This window comes from Lontra canadensis, unplaced genomic scaffold (assembly GCF_010015895.1).
Source record: "Lontra canadensis isolate GAN:19392208 unplaced genomic scaffold, GSC_riverotter_1.0 scaffold14, whole genome shotgun sequence".
In the NCBI taxonomy this organism is placed as follows: domain Eukaryota; kingdom Metazoa; phylum Chordata; class Mammalia; order Carnivora; family Mustelidae; genus Lontra; species Lontra canadensis.
Genome location: NW_022631008.1, coordinates 14,608,220 through 14,634,129, shown reverse-complemented (window position 1 = coordinate 14,634,129; position 25,910 = coordinate 14,608,220). Strand labels below are relative to the sequence as shown.

At 39.4% G+C, this 25,910-nt stretch overlaps 1 protein-coding gene across 10 annotated transcripts in view; it reads right to left on the bottom strand.

Moving 5' to 3' along the window:
* Positions 1-25,910, bottom strand: part of KLHL32 (kelch like family member 32) — a 246,296-nt gene that overhangs the window by 144,909 nt on the left and 75,477 nt on the right. For 9 of the 10 annotated variants that reach the window (XM_032858162.1, XM_032858163.1, XM_032858165.1 and 6 more), the window contains one exon: positions 6,610-6,717. In XM_032858162.1, the coding sequence (XP_032714053.1) occupies positions 6,610-6,717 (108 nt within the window). Of the gene's footprint in view, positions 1-6,609; positions 6,718-14,222; positions 14,595-25,910 lie in introns of those variants that run through there. The other variant, XM_032858164.1, reaches the window with a different exon arrangement.

The following is a 25,910-nucleotide window of genomic DNA, read 5'->3' as shown; positions in this document are numbered from 1 at the left end:
TTGTTTATTGCTCCACTTGTGAACAGAACCCCTATCAAAAGCATACAGAAAATACTTTTCTTCCTATTCCCTATACTGGCAATGCGTGGGGGCAGGAAGTAGAGTTGGAAGGAAAGGAGAAGAAAGAGAGGGAACACATCTAGCTCACGTGAATGGAGTTTTATAAACAAATAAAGATAAGGTTAAAACACAGAGGGACCACTCATTCTCGTCATCTCACGCTATCTCAGATATCCAGAGACCCTCCTCAGGTTACCAGTATACATGCTCTGTACACAATGAGCTCAAGCACACAATGGGTTCCTCAGCACAGAATTAACAGTTGAGAAAGATCACAAGTGCTATCAGCATGTTTAAACACGTGTTGTTTTCCTAAGTGACTTTCACAATATCTCAAAGGAAAATATCTATGCCTAAAATGTGACTATCACCCAAGTAGAATGCTAGACTAATGTAATTGAGGTCTGGCAACATTTTTAATGTTTGTCTGCTAACAGCTTTCAGGCCCCAGCCCTCCCTCCTTCCTGCTTTCCCCACACCTGGGAAAAAGTAAGAGAAAGATTGAGTGTTCTCTCCCTTGGTGCTGGTAGGAAGTTCAAACCACACAAGTCCCTGCCTGAGTGAAGGATCTTCCAGCTCCCTCCCCTAACCACAATAAAAGTCAAAGCCAGTCGCCCCCTACTTGCCCTCTGAAGCCATTTTTGGACGCAGCTGGGAGCCAGCCTGCTCTCCCCAGAAAGCCTCATTGTTTGAGTAATAAACCTTTCTGCATCCTCTTGGTATGCACGTGGTATTACCAGTCTCAACATCTGAATCAAATTTTGCATAAGGAAGGGAGCCATTCTGTTTTTGGAGAATGCCTATAAGACAACTTAGAAACCCCAAACTTGCAAATTATTATAGAAAAGTCAGGAAACTTAGAACAAAACAAAACAAAAACAAACAAACAAAAAACCTCAAAGTAATCAGTTTTGTTACCAAATGAAAGCGGATCTCAGAAGTGTAGCCAGTTACATTTCTTCACAGAGGTATTTTAGATGTTGCTATGCTGAGCAAATGGCTTTATAATTCCTGCAGTATAAACTAACACCTGAGTACATTCTGACCAGACAGCACACACAAATTTAATCTAGGACAGGCTAGCCTGAAGTAGAGACTGTTAATTAGAACTGGTCCTGCTCTACAAGGGGGGAGGTGCTCCCACGTGATTTCCCTCTGTCTGAACCGACTGTTCCCCTTGAGGAACAGACAGACTTCAGGCCCTGTGAGTCCTTGGGTTCTTGCGTCCTCAGCTGAGAAAAGCAGGCTTCTGGGAGTCAGTCAGGACCCTCAGAAGAGACTTTGAAAATCTCACTTCTCCTTTTCTCACAATAAATGATTAGGTTTCAACCCGTCCTTCCCACTTTTGGCCACCAAAACATGTCAACATTTATCGCTTTACTTGACATCTTGGGAAGTCATAAAAATTCCATTTGGCCTATGGTTCTTGTCTATCAAGTCAGCTGACACTTTTGTGAAATCATGAGTGGGAACATGGAACATCTTCACCCCAAAAGAGTAAGTGGATACATCTGCTTGTGTGTTTGTTTTTGACCCACTGATAACAAAGAAAATCTCTCCAAGAGTAAATAATGCAGAGTTTTTAAAGATCCACACACAAAGCACAAAAAAAAAAAAAAAATGGATAAAATTCAAGCTTCCTTCACTTCAGTCTCTCAGACCTTCCAGTATGGACTCTGGCACAGCTCTGACAGGAATTAAGTGAAGAGAAAATGATCACTTTTGCCTAATTCAAAATATTCTTCCTGAGAATGTAGATTTTAGGCTGTGCCCTCTAGAATCTTGGGCACAGTGCAGGTATCTTCGAGACCTTTTGCTTGCCAGGCTTCTGTAGGCTCTGCCGGATGCAGAAAGGATTCTACGGCTAAAATATTTAGGAATTCAGGATTAGCCTGAATGTTGCTCCCCAGAAACATATTTAAGAAGAATTTCTCCCAGGTTTATTCATATGCTACCATTTAGTTCAACCAGGTTTTGTTTATAAGTATATCTTATGGGGACTTTCTCCATGTAAAGTGACACATTTATCCCTGTGTAGGGATGGCCCACGGGAAGCAGTTCCAATTAAGATTCCTGTCATTCTGCTACTGGGTCTGGCGCTCAGGTCTATAGAGAAAAACATTCTGCTATGGAGAATAAATCCAGTTTCACTGATCATCAAAATGGAATGTTAAAAGTGTATGCCCTATCAATGCTATGTAGAAAGATAATGTGAACTTATTAAGGAATCAAATAAGAATTGGGAAAAAAACTTGACTGCACAGTGCATGAATATTAAGGCATAGTTTCCTTGAGTTTACAATTTCTTAAAAAAAAAAAAAAAGAATGTATTTATTTATTCAAGAGAGAGCAAGAGAGAGAACAGGGAGAGGTGGGAAGGGCAGAGGGAAAGGGAGAAAGAGGCTCCCTGCTGAACAGGAACACCGAAGCAGCACTCGATCCCAGAACCCTGGGACACTGACCCAAGCCGAAGGCAGATGCTTTACTGACTGAGCCGCCCAGGTGCCCCAAGTTTACAATTTCTGATTGCATGAATATCTTTACATAATCTATTGTGTAACCACAATTATAGCTAATTTTTTTTATAAGAGTATCCTACTTTCCCACATTCCCAAAGAAAGACTTAAAAATATTAATATTAATAGTTAAACAAAATATCCTTGTGAAGATTGTACTAAAACATTTTCTGGATCAGAGGAAGGTAATTAGGATGGGAGTCCCGAAGAGATAGGCTCTGCCACATGCTGAGGAGTAGTCTTGCTACCAGATTACGTGAGAGTTTGTGTTTTCTTAGGGTTACTTTGTCCCTTTCTCCCTAAGGCCGAGTTGTCCAGCAACAGTTTACATCACACCATTTGCTTCTGACCTGGCTCCCAGTGCCAGCCCAGAATAGAACCTGGAGAGTAGCTCTGTCCCTTGTGGCTGCTTCTGCTCTTTACGGCTGAGCAAACACACACAACGAGGGCTGCAATAGATCCCTGCCTCGGCACAAGCTGTGCCCTAAGTCAGGCGTGCCCACAGGAAGGGCACATCTCTAATCAGTGTGAAGGTAGAGTGTGTGCTAGCTCGGCCCTGCATAGGCTCTTTGCTAAGAAAAGTGCGTGCACATTCAGAGGAAGCATTAGCATTAGGGAGAAAGTCTGCTTTCTCTTTAAAATTTCCTGGATGAAATCTGTGACCAATTTCAAGAAGGTTATGCTTTATGCATGGAGGAGGAACGCACACACGTCTTGCTATACGTAGCTGCATTCACTCATCGCGCCCACACGATACTTCCAATTTATCTCCCAAGATGGCAAGAATTTTCAGACATTTAAAATACTTACATTTTATACTACGCTTACTACTACTGACTAAAGGTATAATCAACTGTCAGCAGAAATAGCTAGAGGTAGACAAGTTCAATGTTAACCCTGATTTTACAAATCTATATCATGGCTAAAGACAAAAGATTAGTGAATATTAGTGAATATCCACATCGTACATAATAATTAAGAAATTGAAGAGCAATGCTTTGATTCCTGCTTCCATATGCCAAAGTCTTTGCCTAATGCTAACGTCAGTTTCAGAGTAAGAGAAAGCAGCTTCTTTGCATCTCCCAAGCATACTGCAATTTCACTTTTTGCCATTATCTGTGTTCATGTCTCAAAGGGAAAACAGATTTATTATAAAGCCATTTTGGTGTTTAAGAGAGCAAAGTACCATGGATGCTATCCAAGAAAGCCTGTATCAATTTCCACTGTGCAGCAATGAGTCATCATACATCGAGTTCAAGGGCAGCAACTCGGAGCCCTTATGAACTGAGTGTTGCAAAGGCACCCAGGATGAGAGAACCATCAAGGGTTCACTTTCTGAAACATCCAAATGCTTCCCTGCCTCCTTCAACAAAGTAGAACAAAGATGACTTAACCTTTCCTCAGTGGGACAATGGCTCTGAAGCTAAGAGGACTGGGTTTGACTCACTGAGTCAATATACACTGGGAGAGTGATTTGAGTCATTCCCTGCTCTTCCTGGGCTCATCCTCTTCGTGACGGGATCACTGCATTCTTCAGAGCTGTCTAGCAGATTAGGTCAAACAGCACACATAAAGGAGTCAGGGCAATGCCCCTGCTCTTGCAGAAGATGTTCCATGAAATGTCAGCCCACTTCCCATCCCTCTGGACACAATCTGAACAGATGAGTTCCTGCTCTATGCCACAGGCCTGTTACTGCTCCGTGGGTACACACATCAGCAATGGGTCACTGGACAGAATAAATGCAACTCCAGGTCTGGCCCTAGGGCTTGCCATTTTTTTTTTTTTTAAGCATTCCTGGCTTTCTTTTTAACTCATAAAACCGGTATATGTGCGTATGATCCTAAGCAGTGAGATAGGGCTGTTGCCCTGCAAACTTCTCAAGCAATTTTCTTACCTTTCAAAAAGCCCCCTTCAGTCCATGTTTCATAAGTCCTTTGGGCCACAGGTATTATATATACATAATTGTGAAAGAAACTACCAGGCAATCGAGGCAAACAATAAGACAGCCACTGATTATATCTGTATGTGTCTTTGACCCCAGCCTTTATAGCATTTTTTCACCTTTCTGTTTACTAATGATTTAAATGTTTTGCAGCGTATAACTTACAAGCTGAAACCATTCCATTATTAATGCAGCCAAATACAAAAGCTACTCATGTGGGTACTTCTCTCAAAAAAACATAAAATTCACCATTTCATTCCCATTGCACACCAGCAAAGTATGAGCTATGGGTTATCAATAGTACTTTAGAGGTGAGCAAATGCAGGTGTAATCAATCATATTTTAGGCTGAAGAGAAAAACCTAAACAAGACACAATTTAGAGCTAGTATCTGTCTTTACATCTATAAACCAAAAAGCATCCAACACATAATTTACTCACCTCACTAGGAATCAGTTTTGGCAACTCTGAACAGTAACCGTCCACATGAATTTCCTAAGGCATGAAATCTGGCTGGGCTGACCCTGAATTTGTGATCTATTTCTTTTGTATTTCCCTTTGCACCTGCTACTTGATGGATGGGTTTTTTTTTTTCCCCTTTCTACCCACTATTTTTATTTCAACTTCTGAGTTGCCTCAATCACTCCATGAAACATATCTCAAAGTCTACTAGCTCCAGAAAGTGGACAATATCATATAGTTTAAAAAGCCTCTAAAGAGGGAAATTTAGTAGGAAAGTGAGCTCCCAACATTCTTCCAGATGCAAATACCACCTTCTCTGTGAACGTTTGTACTGATGGCCCCAGCTGACCACATCCTCCTTGTTGTCTCCACTGTATCTTGTATTCTGCTTCTATTGTATCTCCCACCATAACGAGGACATATGATTACGTCTATGCCTCTTTCCCCCACCAGGATTTGGGTCTGCCAAGAGAAGAGGTCCTTATTCTAGCATAGAAGACACTAAACCTAAGTCAAATAAAACAAAATTAAAAAAAAAAAAACTTTATAAAAGACAGTAAACATCCAGTCTGTATGTGGGTTGATTTAGTTCAGTGGTTCTCAAATGAAAATGGGGGGTGAGGAGTGGAAAAATGAGTGAAGGTGGTCGAAGGTAGATACTTCCAGGTTTAGATAAGTAAATCCTGGGATGTAATATACAGCATGGTGACTAGAGTTAACAATACTGTTAATATATTTGAAAGACACTAAGAGAGTAGATATTAAAAGTCTTCACCACAAGAAAAAAAATTGTAACTATGTGTGGTGACCGATGTTAACTAAATTTACTGTAGTACGTATATGGAATCCTTATGTTCTACACCCAAAACTAATACAATGCTATATGTCTGCTATACCTCAATTAAAAACAATTTTAAAAGGAAGGTTTCTGTGTGTTTTCATCTTGGCTTCAACAACATAAAACTAGTAAAGAAACATGATACTTTGGATCTGGATTCATTATTGTCTTTATGCAATTTAATTTCAATTTTCTCTGAGAGTCATATGTTGACCTGGCTCTCACATTCCATTAGTTGACATTATTATTCTTTCACTTAAAAAAGAAAAGAAAAGAAAATGGATTTTCTCTGGAGATCTCTGTAAATCCCATGACAATTTTAATGAAGAACAATTTTGGCTTTCAAACCGTCACATTATAATCTAATCCTTGAGACTCTGACTCTGAGATATGTGTGGAGGACAGGATACCAAGGTGCTAGACACAGCTTCTTGGAGCTTTACATTTTTTTTAAACCAATAATGCTGTGATTAATGGAGATTCAGTAAAAACAGTTTAAGTTATTTTGCAAACTCTTTTCCATAAGAGGGTTCTTTAGGCTGTTTTAAAATTATACCAGCAAGCCTCTGAGCTCAGATTAAAATATTATGTTTCCGGGGTCATATTTAAACTCAAATTGTTTTACTCACCTTTCCATCCTCTTTGTTATAAAATCAAGGAGATGTGAACTTTTTTTTAAACATCAAAATGAATAACAAGAAAAATATCTAAATCTCATACCTCAAGGATAATCCCCACTGGTTAGTTGCAATTAAAATGTTAACCCTCTCAGAGGACACATGGTACCATACCTGGCCTGTGTATGCAAACTCCAGAGCCTGCTTCAAGCCAAGGCTGGTCACACCGTGTAAATTCACCTCGTCGGCTCCACTTTCCACCATACAGAGACTGAACATTGCCTGACGTGGGAGAGAATGCGAGAGATGGGGAGTTACAGAACTTAAAAACCAAGAGAATGAGACAAAGTCCTAAACAGACCAGGACAGATGGTCTATGACAGACTTCACTGCCTTTTTTTCTGCCTCATCTCAATGACACCCCTCATTCCTCTCATCTTCCATGTAGCATACATTCTATTTCAGTGGCTCTCAAAATGTGGACCCTGGGCCAGCAATATCAGCATCACCTGGGAACGTTAAGAGGACAGATTCCAAGGGGCCCAGCCCAGACCTACTGAATCAGAAACTCACACAGGGGTCCAGCAATGTGCATTATGATTGGCCATCAAAGTGACTCTGATCCTCACTTGAGTTTGAGAACCTCTGTCTATTTCTTTAGTGAAAATTAATTTGTCCCAAACCAATTCTCCAAATCAGTTCTACTAGATGATCAGTATGCCAAATGAAAACTTAAAGATTAAAAAAATGAAACTTGACAAATTTAAAAAAAATGGATTGGTTTGTCCCATGTCCAAAAAACGAACCAACCAACCAACCAACCAACCCACAGTAATTTGTACATATGTAGCAAGTTTGATTTAGCAGGTATAAAGAGAAAATTCCATCTTGGGTTACCAATGATGAAATGTACTATTTAGGAACGTATACATCTATATAGGGAAGAATTAACCTTACCCAAAGGAAGTTCTGGTCTTTTCCCTTGAATTCTGGAAGGTGATCTCTAGGCCCTTGGAATATCCTGCCAGATAGGAAGGTCCTTGTTTGTCTGAGAACAATGTGATTTATGATGGGATTTTAGGCCACACTATATCAGTTGTGACCTCCAGGGGAACTGGAGACTAAAGGTACTAGCCTGACCTCTAGGCAAGGCTATAGGTGAAAGGTCAATCACATGGGGAATGTGTAACTGAGCCTCAGTAAAAACTCTGGATACCAAAAGTTTGGGTGACTGTCCCTGGTTGGCAGTCCTCTGTGCATTTTGTTATTTAGCGTGGTCAGGAGATACACTATGACTCCACAAGAGGAGGACTGCCAGCAGCTCTGTATGTGGTCCCCTTCTGGATTCTGTCCAATATGTCTCTTTCTTTGTCTAACTCCAATTCATATCCTTTCCCTGTAATAAGCCAATTTCCATGAGTATAAAAACTTTTAGCAAGTTCTGTGAGACTTCCTAGTGAATTATGGAATATGAGAATAATTTTAGGAATTCCTTCAAACCTGCAGTTGGTGTCAGAAGTGATAGAAGTCTTAAGGGAAATGTCCCTTCAAATTCTGCAGTTTAGCTAACTTCATAGAGATAAAATAAAAAGTGGAGGAAAAACCCCCTTACTCAACTATATGGTAATATTTTACTTCACACTAATTTCTTTTAATTCTAGAAATGTGATTTTTTTTGTTTTGCCAATGTATTAATAGTCTTCTCTTAGCAATTTTTATGTTGATAAATTTATTTTTGATCCTCACAATTCTGTACACTTTAATATATATTGAATGGTGGTTTCTTGTTTGGTTTGTTTTTCAAGGGGGGAGGGCAGAAGGAGAGGGAGAGAGAGAATTCCAGGCAGGCCCCACACCCAGCACAGAGCCCAACATGTGGCTTGATCTCATGACCCTGAGATCATGACCTGAGCCGAAACCAACAGTCAGATGCTTAAATGACTGAGCCACACAGGCACCCCTGAATGGTGGTATTAATTGATGGTCCATTATTTCTTCTGCAGATTCTCATTTCTATCTCACTCCATTAGAGAGTTCTGAATTTTCATAATGAATAGAATCCTCTTTGTTAGCTTAATTTATAGCTAAAATTTTAATTGTTAGAAATACACAATTATTGCTCCCTTGTCATTTGAAAAATTTTTTAATCATTGAAAAAATCCTGAATACATGGGGACTATGTAATGTGTAACATACACAATAATATTTGCTATATTAAATAGCAAACATGTAGAATATTTCACTTTCAGGAATTTACTTTATCATGAATAAATGAAATCTGATATTCCTTTAGAAGCTGTTAGTGGTGAAAGGCCAATAAGGTGTATTTGGTAACTTGGTTAATTAGTGAGTTGATCCGGCTTGCTGTGGGGGCCACTAGAGTTAAGGTGCTACATGACTGGATTTGAAGTCGTGTAACCCTTGGTTTGGTGAACCACAGTGATTAAAGGCAAACTTGTAATCAAACTATTCCAGGTTTGACAAGCACGTAATTTCTCTTGGATTCAGTTTTCTTATCTGGAAAATGGGGCCAAAAATTGTACCCACTTCATGAACTTGTTTGAAGATTAGATGACAGTGTATATATATGAAGTAGTCAGTAATAGTGTCTGCATACGGCAAGGTCTTAGTGAAACTTATATACTGTAATAACAAGGGAATAGAGTTAAGTTTCTTTTATGTATTCTTTGGTTAAAAGCAGTGATATATACTCTCTGGGGATTTTTGGTTTTGTTTTTGTTTTTGAAATCAAGTTTAGCTAAAGATAAAAAGGGCTATCAGAAAATTGATTTTAATGTAAATGGATTCTACTTATGCATTTGTGAAAGATCCAAAGTCAAAACCAGGGGCATCTGGCTCTTACAGTTGGAAGAACATGCAACCCTTGACCTCAGAGTCCTGAACTCAGGCCCCACACTGGGCATGGAGTCTACTTAAACAACTAAATCAATAAATTGTCAGAACTAAAAAGCACAGGTCACAATAAAAAAGGACTTCCCATTTGTGTAATTCTGAATTTGCTTCTAGACTTCATATAGCTCCTCTAAACAAAACAAAACGCTGGAAGAAATTACAGTTTTTTCTTTCTTCATGTCTGTTTTTTATTACATGGGTGTTTCAATTTTAAATATTTTCAACACTAATTTCTTTTTTCTGATCTTCCAAGTTGCACTTGCACCAGAAATGGTGACCTGCAGCTCTCCATCAACTCCACTGTTGACAGAAATGACTCAAACTGCAGAAGGATTATCTAGGTTAATGAAATGCAAGAAGTTCCTGAGAGATAATACAAACTTCATAGGGTTGTCATTAGGTTGTCCCTAATCCAAGCTGAATGCCCTACTTTCCCATGTCTTGCTTCCATCCCAGTTGGAACGAGAGCTAAGAAATAGCTCCTCTTCTGCTCTCTGCCCAAATTCTGTTCCTTTCAAACACTTTCCTAGTGACAGTCCCTCTCAAAATCCCTATGTCTGGCTACAGGACTTTACTCCTACTCCCTAGTTTAAGGATTGATCACATCATAAAAACCATCACTGCCATTTCCATAAACACACAACCTTCATTCTGATATTGTATCATATAGTCTTAGAAACTTAATGTTATAAATTTAAAACATGGTATTTTTAAAAGTTACAAAACCAGTTAAGGAGAAGAAAAAAGGAAACTATTAAATCAAGGTCTATATTTTGGGTTTAATAAACTTACAAGGCACCTCAATTAGAAGTCACATTGGATACCACCAAAGTAAGGAAGAACCCAGTCATCTGTCAATTCGTAAAGCTTGTGAGATGTCAAGAGCCTGTGAAACAATGTCAAGAGAGCTTCTAGAGCCCACAGGGAAGGGCAAAGCGTCCTTTGGTAGCAAAAGAGGCAATGGGACCATGGGTGCTGTCTTCTACCTCTGAATGTCCTGAAAAGGTAAACTGTAAGTTCCATGAACTATAGGCACCATATCTTCCTTACTCACTGGGGAGTCCCTAGATGCTCACATTTGCTTGCATGCATGCAATAAATATAGATAAATGAATGAATGAATGAATGAATGCACAAATGAACCAACACACTCTTCAAAAATTCAGATGATGATGCAGCTGTAGGTGATGTTCAGCTGTTGCACATTGTTGTAAACAAAAATAATTAATCTGACATTGGAAATAATTTTCTGGGTACAAGCTGTTTCAGACAAGTAGCTAAAGTAGCGACAGTTAAAGAGAAGGAATACCCACCATAAGCTAAGTACAAATTAGTTCACTTGTAGACATTTAGAAAAAAGTAAGAACATATGGCAATGCCCTCTATCAAGCCACAACATTCTGCCAAAGCACGGGATGAGGTTCTGCTTAGAGATATGGAAGCACTGCACAGATTCGTCCTCGGTTCATGCTGTTTTTGTCTTTGGGAGAGCCTGGGCCAGGCTGAGATTTACAGTTGTCACAGCTCACTCTTGGCTGATAACGTGCTGCCGCCACCACAAATCTTTCTAATTGAAAACCCAGTTTGTGAGAACACAGTCCACTTGAAGTGCCAACCACAGAGAGAACTGTCGATTTATAGTGTGTCGTGCCTCCTATATTTCACACAGAAATGACGCAAATGGAGTCTTAAAACCACAGTGCATGAATCAAGTTTCTTTGGGTCATGTTAGTTGTCACACAGTCACAAGATGAACTACAACCCATTTTAGGTTGGTACATGATGCCCCAAAACTGACCAGCGGAAATGCTACTGTGTCTTCAAAGATGAGAACACAGACCTTTTCAAGCACTTGAAGTTGGTAAAATGGGATCTTTTTACCTAGAAACTACACGTAGCTTTGGAGTTGCCCTGGACATGGGCAAGAGGTACAGTGAATTCCATTTTATCAGGAATCCAGATGATTTTATGGATGAAATAACTGCATTGTGTTTGGTGCACTCAACCCTTATCTTTTACGAGAGAGTTAAACCAAAGTAAACAAACACGTTTAAGAAAGTTATTGAAAAAAGCAACTTGCAATGATGGCAGCCTATCCAGCCTGATGCCCTCCATCTTTCATTAAGACAAGTAACTAGTGTTACTTACTAGTGATGTTTACAGTGGCCACGAATGGCCATGTGTCATCATAGAGATCTGAGCTAACTTCTGAATCAACAAAGATTACATTTTGCTCAATTTAGTGTTAATGATGATTACCTTTCATCGTATTTTGGTTATACCTCCCATATAGAATGGGTGGTAAATCTCACTTAATGAGACTGTTCAATTAACCACAATGGCCCATTTCCCTGGCATTAAGAGGAGAATGTTCCTGACCATAGCTGAATTGGACTATTTACCTTCTTTATCTCACAAATGCAAAAGTAATCCAATCAATCTGGGGAGCTTAATGGCCCACAAGAGTAGGAATGTTTGGTTACAGGGGTCTTCCCCCAGTATATTTGTAGGTGTTTTAATCTTCCTCCAATAGTATAGTAATAGTGTCAGAGAATAAAATATCAGGACAAATGAAAACACCAAATTATATTACTCTACCTATAATTAAGCAGCCACATTTAATTATTTCTTAAAATACCAGTTTTCCCTCACTTTAACCATATAAAGAAAAATTCACCTTACACGCTAAAAACTGTGAAACATATTGGTTTTCCCCAACATCTTCAAATATGTAACTTGTTTATTCAAAGAATCTAGCTGTATTTCACAGCTTTGCTCTTGGCACAGTTGCTTCTTAAATTAACTACATAGTGATAATGAGCCCTTCAAAACCAGCATGATTACGGCTTTTTCTATTTCTCTTTAGAATTCTCCTCCTCCTAGATGTGGCTGTATTTCAACTACTTGGATCTTCTTGAGAATGGAATGGAAAAAGGACACAAATCAAGGTGTTTTTCATTTAGCTAAAGATATAGTAAATTTGTGAAGGCCAGAAACTGCTGCCCATCATGAACTCAGACTATCCACGAGTGGTATTTATACTTGTCAATGGTTACATACTCTGGAAAATGGAAAATGGCATCCACACATCTGGTTTTAGCCTTGGGTCATGCTCTTGAATCCTTTGACTTCTGCTCATTCCTGTGGTGCTTCTGTTCCCTTTTTGTGTATGGCTGTATTTCTTTGGTATGGATTTCAAACCTTTACTCCCCACCATGTAAAGAAGTCTGTTCTGTCAGATATTTAGGGATGATGCTTCCTCTTCCTTATTGAACAAATTTGATAAGCCATTATTGAATGAATCTTTTTGCATAGAGACCATTTGTTCTGTCCTCATAGGACACAATCCTGTCTTTCAAGATCTACTAAGGACACACTATCCAAAACCAAACGTGAATCTCCTCTACTCCAACAGCTGTCCTAAAACAGAATTTGGGGCCCATATCAAGAAGTGGCTGAGCCGATGCGATACAGAGTCTGAACAAATCAGGGGAAGTTAGCTCTGAAGAAGGAAAGTTTCAGAGGACAGTTAGATCAGAAGAGTCTGAAAGCCTGAAGAAAAAAATAAGAGGTGGAATAACTGAGGCAGCTAAATGAGGGATTCTGTGTCCCTGTGATAAGCATTCAGGGAAGATTCTGTAAGACTCAGAAGAGGCTCTCATGGTGCTTATCAAAACCACACTGGACATGTCTTAAGCATCATGGCTAAAATTCTACCCTCTCTTCTGTAAATGGAATCTTGAAACTAGAAGGAACCTTAGACATCACCAGTCCCTCACTACACAGGTGTGGTCCCTGGGCCACCAGCACTGGCATCATCGGGGAACTTGGTAGAGATGAAGCATTTCAGATGCACCTCATACCTGCTGGATGGAAGGTGCATGTTAACAAAAGCTCCAGGTGACCCATGTGCACATCACAATTTGAGAGGCACAGCTATAGTCAGTCCTCTGCCCTTTGCGACACTCCTTGTGTATCTGAATATTTAAAGAGATGAGACATCCAATACTTTGCATGAGAACAGGAAGTATTAGTAATACCTCCAGAATACTGAATCATAATCATGCTCCTGACAAATTTCTCCCCTTCGTCCTCGTAGAATTTCAATAAATTCCTTCTGTTGCTTGATAGCTTTTATGATGTGGTCACAGCTCTTAAGTCTCCCCGTGGAATGTGCACCTAATCCAAATTCTCTGATTTATAAAATGTTAGCACTCCAGGCCAATGCAAAATCCTGGCATCTGGGTAGAAGACCTGAGTCCAAATCCAAGCAAGGGAGGACCAGTCACTACATCTTGTTGGGTGGGAGGAGAGATTATTACTTGGGAAATAAAAGTTAAAGAAGACTCGTGGTTTCAAGAACAAGGCCTCGGGAAGAGAAAATTGTCCTATGTTCTTGGATGGAAGTGGTGGTAGCAGCCTTCAGGTAAATCTTTCATGACATTCTCCTTTCCCCAGTGGCCCTGGCTGACTTTATCTGAGTCATCTCCTTCCTAGCGTATTTGCCTGAAGAGGAATTTCATGTGGCCATCATGGAGCTGCTACTGACACAACCCCCCCAGACCCGTTCCTATGGAATTCAAAAACCAGAAGCTTTTAAGGAGTCTCCATATGCCATAAAGGATGACAAGGCACTGGCACCTTGTTGATGCCTAATCTGGTATCTCTAGCTGCCTGGAGCCTGGTTGAGGGCTGTGAGGCCAAATCCAGACTCAACTGAGAGTGGTCAGGATCTTGTTATGTCTGTTGTAGGTCTAAAGAAGGGAGATGGAGCAGAAGCACCAGCCCTGCGCCATAAAGTATCCGTATGTACAAGCATACAACACAACATTTCTGTCTTAGAATTCATGACATCATCACATAAAATCTCTTACCTCTGGCTCCAGGAAAGTTTTTGGAAGAATGTTGGTAATAATGTGGAATTGCTTTAATTATCACTTATCATTCTTCTCTTTAAAAATCCAGGGTAATTAATGACCACTATTCAGAATTTAGTCCAAAATTTCAGGAGCTCTTCTTTTATTTATAATGTCCCCTTTCTATCTGTTTCTTCAGTGTGCTACCATTAAATAAGGTGTGTACAACTACAGATACAGGTATCCATCCCAGCTGTAGAATCTCTCTCCCACCTTTCATTTTATTCATTCCCATTGGTTTGACAGTTGTGAGTCAGGCAATCCATGCTAGAGCTACTCTCCCATTATTTGGCTATACACAGATGAGGACAGAGGCCCAGCTCACACACAGTTTCTTCTAACTAACTCCATTAGTTGCTAAGCAACCAATCACTGGAACCTTCCTGATCCAAGACAGAACAGGCCAGTGTACTGTGAAGTGTCTGGGTTGTCATATATGTTCAAGTCCACCACTTCTGCAAACACATTAAGATGCTCTGTCGTGGGGTGCCTGGGTGGCTCAGTGGGTTAAGCCGCTGCCTTCGGCTCAGGTCATGATCTCAGGGTCCTGGGATCGAGCCCCGCATCGGGCTCTCTGCTCAGCAAGGAGCCCGTTTCCTCCTCTCTCTCTGCTTGCCTCTCTGCCTGCTTGTGATCTCTGTCTGTTAAACAAATAAATAAAATCTTAAAAAAAAAAAAAAAAAAAAAAAAAAGATGCTCTGTCGTGCAGGTGACACGCAGTCTCCATGTCTTACAGAGTAAGAAAAGAAAATAACTTAGAAATAGTCCTCAAGAGTTCTAATACTTCTCAAAAGTAACTGGGTGCCTGGGTGTCTCAGTTGGTTAAGCGGCTGCCTTCAGCTCAGGTCATGATCCCCGGGGTCCTGGGATCAAGCCCCGCATCAGGCTCCCTGTTCAGTGGAGAGCCTGCTTCTCCCTCTGCCTGTCTCTCTGCCTACGTGTGCTCTCTCTGTCAAATAAATAAATAAAATCTTAAAAAAAAAAAAAGTAACTAACTGAAGAACTTCTTTTAGTCCTATGAAAATTTGTATGTGCATATACATAATTTTTAAAGTGATATGAATGATTTGATATGGAAATCTCAATTATCACTTTGGAGTCACATGCCTCTAAATGAGAAGAATGCTGGTAATTCAATCCTTCAGGAATCCAGGCATGCAGGCCCAAAATCCAGTCAACATCAGATGGGCTAATTAAAAGCAATTGATTCAACAAGCAGCTGGATCCTCCCAGTGTGGACACTTCATTTTGAATCAGTTTTTTATAAAAATGATGAAGAGAATCAGGGCATATCTATAGATCCCAATAATTCTTTACATCAATTCATCTGATTCACATTATCAGCTGTCTTGCCCCTTTTTAGAAACCATCTGTCTTGACTCAATATTCAATTTCTAAAGGTTTGAAATTTTCATCAGCTTTATTATCCTTCAAACATGCGTTCTTGTTCTTTCAGATGAAGCTAAGGTTGAGTGTATCACTGTGATTAAATAAGCATGAGTGAAACTGTGATCTTAAATAAAATGGTGTGCAAGCTATAATTTTAAGAGGATAAAAAAGATATGGCAGAAAAAAATGAAATAGTCTCTCAAACACACAGTTGCAGCAAATAAAGAGCTTAGCACAATGACGGCATAAAATAAGTGATTTTTTAAAAGTTAGCTATTATTTCAAGTTGCAAATATTTTTTCCAGCTTCATAATATTTATATTCAGGAGAAGTGAATCAGTTCAAATGAGGGAATAAAACGCAGACCGGAGTTCACCGTGCTTCCACCATAATGAACACACTGCACTATCTGCACAATAATGAAAATAACCGTCATCCTATCTAAAATGTTAATGACTTCTCTGGCGCTGATGCAAACAATTTTAAAAGGGAATGTGACAATGATTCTTCAGAGACTCTCAGCTTTCAATTAAAAAAAAAAAAAATGTGACCACTACCACCATCAACTGCTACTTCACCTTGAACTGACAAAGGGAATTCTATTTTTAAGGAATGTGTTTGGTTTTAAAAGGAAATTATGAAGCCATTTTAATTGTTTTAAAAAGACATAAAAAAAACAATCCTCACACTTTTTGGTGCTCAGGAGGCCCTATCCCACAAGACATCTAAAATTGGCCTCCTCGCCTCTCCCACTATTGCAGTTTCTATACCAGCCAGAGGTGTAGCTGTTCCCTGTCAGCCAGGCAGTTAATGCTTATTGAATGTCCACCAAGTGTTAGTCTGTAATAGACTGTCTATAAAATATCAGATTGAGTGCTTAATTTGTCTTTGCTGAATGTCAAGGACATCAATAGTAGTGTTATTTTTTCTGGCTAGATTTAAAAGCTATTTCACGAGGCCTCTTCTTGGTGGATATTAACTAAATGACTGCTCATCAGGTACAAGTAGCAGAAAGCCAGCAACTACTCGTGGACAACAGCTATGACTTAGGTGAAAAATTGAGAACATTTGAACTGTGGGTGATTTTTGTCATTTTTGACAGTTCCTTGGAACTATAGTTGTTTGTAGGTTATTTTAAAAGCCACCATCACCTTAAGAAAAGTCTACTGCAACATGTTAAATCCCCCTTTCTGAACAGATTCTGGTATTTTTGGAGTTACAAGTAGAGGGGACAAGACCATACACTACCACATTAGGTTCCCAACTAATTAACCAAGGACTCAAAACTTATGAGCAGCCAGGTGTCCAGTTTTCCCTGGCTCCTGATTCCCTAGTGGCTTTGGGTGATATGTTTTATGTAAGACTAGGCCAGCTTGATCTGAGAAAACAGCTAAGTGTCTGTTGGGTCACAAGTCTTTTGGACTAAGTGCTTAAACCCCCTCTTCAGCAGTGCACATTTCCCAAGAACCTAATTAGTTCTATGTTAGGGAGCTGGTACAACCATGACTCTCCTGACTTTTAATTTGATCTCAGCATCAGCAACGCCATATTCTCATGCATGGGAAGAAACCAGAGTTTAGCGCTCCATGTCTCTGAGCATCCTTCTGCTTTCCACCCCCACACCAGCAATTATGCAGAGAGATCTGTGTGCATAAAGACAAACAAAATGACAGTTTCAACAAAGATCACTTTTACTTATGTAAGTTGAAATGGGTATTGCGGACAAGTTTTATGTTTACCGCTCTATCTGTGGACCCAGGCATTCTTGTCACTACTGAATAAATCTGATCCAAACCCCAGAAGGGAAAGGGCTGTGGCTTACAGTTCCCCAAAGTTTAATAAAAAATGAAATGGTAGCTTTTCGTCTTTACTGGGTTTTTACTAATATAAGTAATCCATGAATATAGCCTTCATTAAAAATTAAGTTATCATACATAAAAACTGAAGTCTTACTTTCTGAAAAAGTAGTATTTATGCAAGCCTGAAAAGGGCAAAGGAGTAAGTCATGTGGTTACCTAGATTAATGTAGGGAGATGAAATAGCTGTGCAAAGGCCCTGAAGTGAGAGCTTGACAGGTGTATCTGCGGAATAACAAGGAGGCCATTGTGATCAGAGTGGAGGGAGGAAGGCAAAAGTCCTATGAGGGTGGCCTCAAGAGGTAGAATCAGGTAAACAAACGAGGTTGGCTTTTACTCTGAGTGAAAGTAGAAGTCATCAGAGGGGGCTGAGCAAAAGTGATATAATCTGACTCGTATCTTCATTAAGATCACTGGGGCTGCAGTATTGAAATAGATTCCAAGAGATCGAGGATTGAAGGAGAATGATAAAGTAGGAGGATTTTGCAAAACCCCAGGCATAAGAAGATAGTGGCTTCCACCAGCTGGTAGTAGTACAAGTGGTTGGAGTCTGAATAAATTTTGAAAGTAGCACCGTGGGAATGGCTGGCAGTTCGGATGCAAGAGAAAGGACTCAGGAATTGCAGGGTGGTTTGGGGCCTGCATCAACAGTTGCTGTTAACTGAAATGGAGAACACTGTGCAAGGAGCAGGTTTGTGGCAGGAAAACAGGACCTTGATTTGGACACATTAGGCTTGGGATACCTCTTTAAAAAAGATATATTTAGAAGTGCCTGGGTGGCTCAGTCGGTTAAGCATCTGCCTTCAGCTCAGGTCATGACCCAGGGTCCTAGATTCGAGTCCCACATGGGGTTCCCTACTCAGCGGGGAGTCTGCTTCTCTCTCTCCCTCTGCTGCTCCCCCTGTGTATTTCTCTCTCTCTCTCTCCTGCTCTCTGTCAAATAAATAAATAAAATCTTTTTTTAAAAGAATATATTTTAAATTAGTTATTTATTTATTTGAGAAAGAGGGTGAGAGACCATGGTGGGAGGGGCAGCAGGAGAGAAATCCTTAGGCAGACTCCCACTGAGCACACAGCCTAGGCGGACTTTGGTCTCAGAACTCTGTGATCAGGACCTGAGCTCAAGTCAAGAGTCAGGGGCTGACTGAGCTACCCAGGCTCCCCTGTGATACCTCTTAAACATACAGGTAGAGATGATGAATAGGTCCTTGGATATACCAATTCTGCATTTTAGGAATAGGTCCACTCTGGAGATAGAAATTTGGGAGCCATCATCTGTGATGAGTAATTTTGCCAGTTCGAGCAGATCATGCAGTTCCCCGCTATTTGGTCATACATTATTCGTTGTGTATCCATGAAGGTGCCTCTGTGAGAGATTAACATTTGAATGGACGGGCTAAGTGAAGTGGATTTCTCTTCCTAACGTTGGTGGGCCTCGTATGATCAGTTAATGGCCTGGGTAGAACAAAAGTCTCACCAACAGAGGATTCTCTTTGCTTGGCTGCCCTCAAATTAGAATGCTGACTTTTTCCTGCCTTTGGCCACACACTCAAACATTGGCTCTTCCTGGGTCTCAAGCTTGAAGTTTTAGACTGAAACTACTCTATTGGTCCCCCTGAATCTCCAGCTTCCGGATTGCGTAGATCTTGGGACTTCTTAGCTTCTAGAGTTGCATAAGTCAATTCCTTATAATAAGCTTCTCTCCCTATATATATAACCCTGTTGTCCTCTTGGTTCTCTTCTATGGAGAGTCCTAATACATCATTTTATATATCACATAGATATGTATATTACGTGTGTGTGTGTGTGTGTGTGTGTGTGTGTGTGCATGTGTAGACCGGTAAAGCCATGGAAGAGTACGAGATTATCATGAAAGCTGGTACAGACAGAAAAGAAGTGCAAAAACTGAATCCTGGTCACTCTAATTTTTAGAAGTTGGGGAAATGAGGCAAAACCAGAAAAGAATATAGAGAAATAGCAGCCAGTAAGTGGAGGAAAACCTGGAAAACCCAAAAGGCCAGTGAAAAAAGTGTTTCAAGAAACAGGAAATAATCAAGCTGATGATGAGTTTTAAAAAAAGAGGACTGAAAATGGATTATTGGATTTAACGATATTTAATTTACAATTTTTTATCTATGCTCATAAGTGAGATACAGCTTTTTTTTTCTTTTGTTGCCCTTGTGTTTTGGCAATAGAATTATGCTAGCCTTATAAGTGAGGGGTGGCTTTCCATTTTCTTTTAGACTTTAAAAAAAGTTTATTTAATAAGGGAAATAACTGTTAACTAAAGAGTCGGCAGCACCGGCATCACTAACATGTAAAAAACTCTGGGCCCAATGTCCTTCTGAAGAGGCGTGTGGCTACTTTTTGATGACTACAGTAATTTCTTATATTCCCTTGTCTTTTGGTCTAATTTTGGTAATTCCTATTTTTCTAGAAACATATCTGCCAAGGTATTAGTATAAACTTCTATGGTATCTCTAATAATCATTTTTACTTTTTTACATTTTACTTTTTTAAGCCTCTAAATATCAACTTTTTCATTTCTTTATATCAAAAAACCTTTGTTTCTTATATATGGTCTCTTCCTTTTTTACAATTTTTAAATGCATCTGTACAAATTTTTCCTAAATAATTCATATTTTTCAAAAATAGTTTAAAAATACTTGATGTTAATTTCTTCCTATTTCATGAATACCTGCTTTTATCCTTATTTCCTTTCAGCTATTTTATTAGCATTTATTTTATAATTCCAATGTTTAAGTTGTAAATATAGTTCATTATTCTGGGTCTTTCCTATTTTTAAATGGATGCAACAAAGCTTGGAGAGGACACTGTGATGTGTCACCCAGATCCCTCCTTACAGAAGAATTTGTGGTCCCGGCTTCTGGGAAGCTGAGGATGGCCTCTGCCACTGAGAATGCCTTGTCCAAGACCCTTCCTTGGGTAGGACACAGCTAATGACTGATAGATGCAAGAATATGAAGTCCTGGCCACATTCATCCATACGGAAGGGCATTTTAGCTCCAGAATTCCCTGTAGAGTCAGCTGAGACTATTGTTGGGCTTAACATCAAAGATCAACTTCTCCTCCTCAACCTTGCTTTCTTCACCTCCCTCTGTGGGTGCTGATTCCAAGTGATCTTCACACTAAACTCTCTGAGAGTCTTCTACCCAGGGAACCCAAACTGCAAAAAGGCTCAGTTGTCCTTCTCCAAATCCGTATTAAGAAAAATCCATTAACTGGTACTTAAATATTTTGTTATTTCGACACTCATTTTCCCTTTAAATCATGAATTGTGAAGAGTGCTTTAAAAAAAAAAATAGGGGTGCCTGGGTGGCTCAGTGGGTTAAAGCCTCTGCCTTCAGCTCAGGTCATAATCCTAGGGTCCTCGGATCCAACCCCACATTGGGCTCTCTGCTCGGCAGAAAGACTGCTTCCTCCTCTCTCTGTGCCTGCCTCTCTGTCTACTTGTGATCTCTGTCTGTCAAATAAATAAAATCTTTAAAATAAAAAATTCAAGTGTATGAGAGATAAGACTATTAACTTTGTTACTGATTCCTGGTTTCCATGAGTTCCTCATGGCCTACTCACTATGTGGTCAGAATGACCTACTTAACTTTAGTTTTTATAACTGTTTCATGTGCATTGAAAATGCATGTGGTCCAGATCCTCTATCTTAATTTTTTATTATTATTCTTAATCTACATGATCTGCTAGTTTCAGAGAGAAGAGTATTAAAAATATCCAACCAGAATTGAGGATTTATTGACTTCTCTCTATGATCCTATTATTTTCATATTTTGAAGCTGTATAGTAAGTAGATATAGGTCCATCACTATTGCCTTCTTGATAGATTGCTACTTTGTTCAGCACAGAATATCACTTTCTGTTCCTTCTAATTCTGTTTATTTTGAATTCTACTTTGTGTCATACTAATATCATTACACATACTTCATTAGTGTCTAATATATTTTTTCGCAATGTTTCTCTTGTAAACAAAATATACTTAGTTTCATATTTTAAATGAATCTGAGTTTGTGCCTTTGGATGACCTTGAACAATTTATATATATTGTTATTACTAAATTATTTGGTCTAATTTCTGCCATCTCATGTTGTGTTATTTTTCATACTTTTTTCCCCCCTTTTTTCCCCTTGGATATACGTAGCAATGAAAAATTCTCTTCATTAAACATTAATTACGCTTACTGTAAAATCTCTTCCTGATTGCCTTCATAGCCATTTTCCACACTGTCATAGTTTCATACATTCCTTGAGTCTGTTGATGATTCTATATGAATTAAGGGGATGTGACATTATAATCTTAGTTTTAGAACAGATAAACCCAAATTCTCATGGCTTCACTCACTCATGACACAGTCCAGTGTGTGTATTCCTAGCTGAGCAACCATCCACATTATTTAGTATCCAGGCTCCTTTCATCTCAGGGCTCTGTTCCGTGAGTTTCTATTTGGCTTGCAGATGAGAAAAAAGACTGTGGAGCAGCAACATCTGCTCACAACCACTTCATCCTGCGAATAGCTTACACCTTCTAATCACACACACCTGGCAAGAACTGGTCATGTGGCCCCAAGGGGTGCTGGAAAAGGAAGTCCCTGGATGAGCAGACACTTCCAAGCAACAACTCCAGAAGGGAAGCATAAATCATTGCGGATTAGCTGGCTATCTCGGCCACATTCCTTTTTCTATGCCCTTCCTGAATTATTCGGTTCATCTATCAGTACTTCTACAATAGAAAACTCTGGCCCCTTTGCTGACACAATTCATTTCTCTATGCTCTATGCTCTTGTCCACCTGATCCTTGCATGAACCCTAGCCTTCTGTTTTGGGTTTGCCATTATCTGTCCCATCAGCAGCCCCCTCCAGAATGGAATGCTGCCAGCAAACCTTTACCTATAAGCAAGCAGACAAGCTCCTCACCTAATAATGAGGGGATTCCATCTGGTGGCCTAAGCCTTGGATGAGAACCTGGGGTATCAGAAACCCCCAGGTGGAATTAGCTTTGCCATCTGTCTCTGAGCTCAAGTAAGATCTCTGAGACACAATCAGCTTGACTCTGCTTATTAATCCTCTAAATCCCAAACACATGCATAGAGTAACCCAAGAAGGCATACACAGGATTCTCTTTCCTTAAAATTAACATCTGTAAAGTGAAATGTTAAATTTGTTCCCCCAGTTCTAGTCATATCCTCTTCAAGAACCAGAAGTCATTCTAACTTGCTCTGACACTGAGTATTCAGTGGAGTAGGAGGCAGATGAGCAAGGGGTAGAGAACCTGGGCTTTGGAGTCCAATAAATAAAACTTGAGCCTTAAGGTTGTAGTAGCTATGTGACCTTGGCCAGATTACCTTATCTCCCTAGGCCTCAGTTTTCATAAGCAAAAGCACAAAATGAAGGTATCTGTCTCAGACAACCATTACATATTATCTGGTTTGCAGTAGGTGCTCAATCAGAATTTGTCAAATGAGTCAATGAGTTCTTTTCCTTCAAACCTTTGGAGTGTCCATGAAGTCATTTCTAATTGTAGATGAAAATTTCTTTCTTTTTTCTTTTTCTTGAGAGGGGGAGAGAGGGCAGGGAGGGGCAGAAGGAGAGGTTGAGAGAGAATCTTAAGCAGGCTCCACACCCAGCATGGAGCCCAACGCTGGACTCCATCTCACAACCCTGAGATCATGACCTGAGCCACAACCAAGAGTCAGACACTTAACCAACTGAGCCACCCACGTGCCCCTTCAATGAAAATTTCTAATTAATTTCTTCTTGCCTTGTAATTCTGTATACTGACATATGAGCACTGCAGTGAATAAGCATTATTTGCCACTCACTTCCTTGTTGTTTTATCCTCTCACATACAGCTTTTACCATTTTACTTGCTTCTTGCCAATTACACCTATCAATCTCTATAGTTTCTTTTGCTGTATGTTTTCATAGCCCTTTAATTCCATTTTAAATCTTTTTTGATAGACCACTTACAACAACATACATGATACGATTTCCCCATAAAAAAGCCAACACTCCTATTTATTTGGTATCCAAATACCAAAAAGCATGTTTATTGCTTTTTTCCATGACAACATAAATAAGAATTGGAAATATATTGCACACTCTAAGGCAAGGAAAACACCAAATGGTTTTTGAATCTCAAAAGAGATTAAATTTCGGGGCCCCTGGGTAGCTCAGTCAGTTAACCGTCTGCCTTGGGCTCAGGTAAGGATCCCAGGGTCTGGGATCAAGACCCCATGTAGGGCTCCCTGTTCACTGGGGCGTCTGCTTTGTCCTCTCCTTTCTGCCCCTCCCCCCCTCATTCTCGTTCTTACTCTATCAAACAAAATCTTTTAAAAAAGAGATTAAATTTCAACAGAATAATTTCAATGTACATAATTAATCATATGTCTTTGCTTTACTATATCAGTAATTCATGCTTTATTATAGGTTAATGTTTTATACTTATTGTATTATATGTATAAAATAATTTAAACATAATGATCTAAAAAGGATATATTTCTTTTTCTCAACTAAAATTGTAACTAACTACCCCCCAGTCACAATGAAGAATTATATTTAAATTTGCTGCATTAAAAGTACCAAGATGAAAAAAATGAATCTATTTTTATGAGAATTGGCTATGAATATAGTTTCATCTATGTTAAGATAGTCAACAGAGTAAAAATGAAAAGACATTTTTCCTATCCAAAAATAACATCTAAAAGCACACATTATTAAAGATTAATTTAATATTATTGGATTTGGCTGAGAAAAAGAAAAATGTTCCATTTTTCCATCTTATAGATTATCAACATGTGCTTTAAAGTCTACTCAATATAAAGCCAAAATATATATTTATTGTTTAGAGAGAGACTTTTAAGGGAAAAATCAGTGAAAAAAGATAAAAAGTGAAGAAAAGAAGGAATGATGGCACAGAGGAAACCAGGAAGACAGAAACATAAAGAGATCCAGAAACAGCCATGCAGAAAGTCACAGAGAACACCATGGACTGAGAGATGCACTCACCAGTGGCCGTCATCCAAACCGTGCAGAGAAAAATGAGTGACATGTTCATGTAACAGCTCTACCTTAGGCTCTTTTATGATGCGTGACTGTGGCCTTTCTGCAACTATAAGCAAAATGCCATGTTGCTTCTTGGCACACAATAACCAGGCAACTCCTGTGTTCGCTCACAAACTATTCATTGAATGCCTACTACCCTATGCCTGTTAGGTATGTTGCTGATTTAGGAGTGAATAAGAAGGACAAAAACTTCTGCCCTGATGATGCTTACAAATGGAACTGAGTTTGTTGTTTACAGAATGGAGCTTTCTTTCCTCCACTATGGAGTAATGTTTTAATTTAATTGCCATGGTCAGTCACCTCCTTTGTAACGTTGGTTGTTGGTTTCTGGGGATGTTAAAAAAGCTACAACCCGAAACACATTTCTCTACACTACAATGTTAATTAGTACAAGAAGAAGCTATAACGTTCAGTACTACACCCTGGGTTCTTCTTCACCACGGTACATTTTATTGATTGTGCAAACTTCATTTTCACATTTGGAGGAACAGCCGAATATTTATGTATTTATAAATTACATAGATATACTGCATACCAATCCTTCATATACAGCATAAAACAAACCCCAAAGCAGAAAAAAATTGACATAAAAATTTACAGGTCGTAAATGCTCCCCCATGTCCCCAGAGCTCATCTGCACTCTCAGGACAACACAAACCCCCACCTGAGAGACCACTGCACTGATGCTAATCGTTCAGACTTTTAAACTTCATGACAAATCTGTTAACTAACCCTACCCATTTTGACAAATATCGTCCATGACAAAAGGGGACTAATTCAGTAACTCATAACAAGTTGCAATGTTGGCTTGATTCCCATAGTTTGCAACTTCCTTTGCCTCAGTGGGGGATAAACAGTTCAGCTCTGGGCACACTAAAAAATGAATATAAATTCTGATTGAAGGTATTTGTGGAATGTATAACAAAAGATTGAATAACTTCATTTTTTAAAAGATTTTATTTATTTCTTTATTTATTTTAGAGAGAGAGAGAGAGAGCATGAATGAGGGGAGCAGAGGGAGAGGGTCAAAGAGACTCCTCACTGAGCATGGAGCCCAACAAGGGGCTCAATCCCAGGACCCATGAGATCATGACCTGAGCCAAAACCAAGTGTCAGATGCTTAACCAACAGAACCACCCAGGTATCCCTGAATAACTTCTTACTAAACACTGTTTATTAAATATTATTTTATCCTTCCACAGAATCGAAAGACTTTTCCGGGTCTCTCAACATTAGGCCTGATACGCATGGACATGTATGCATGTGCACATATCAGGAACTTTCTTATCAAGAACAAAAATACTACTGGG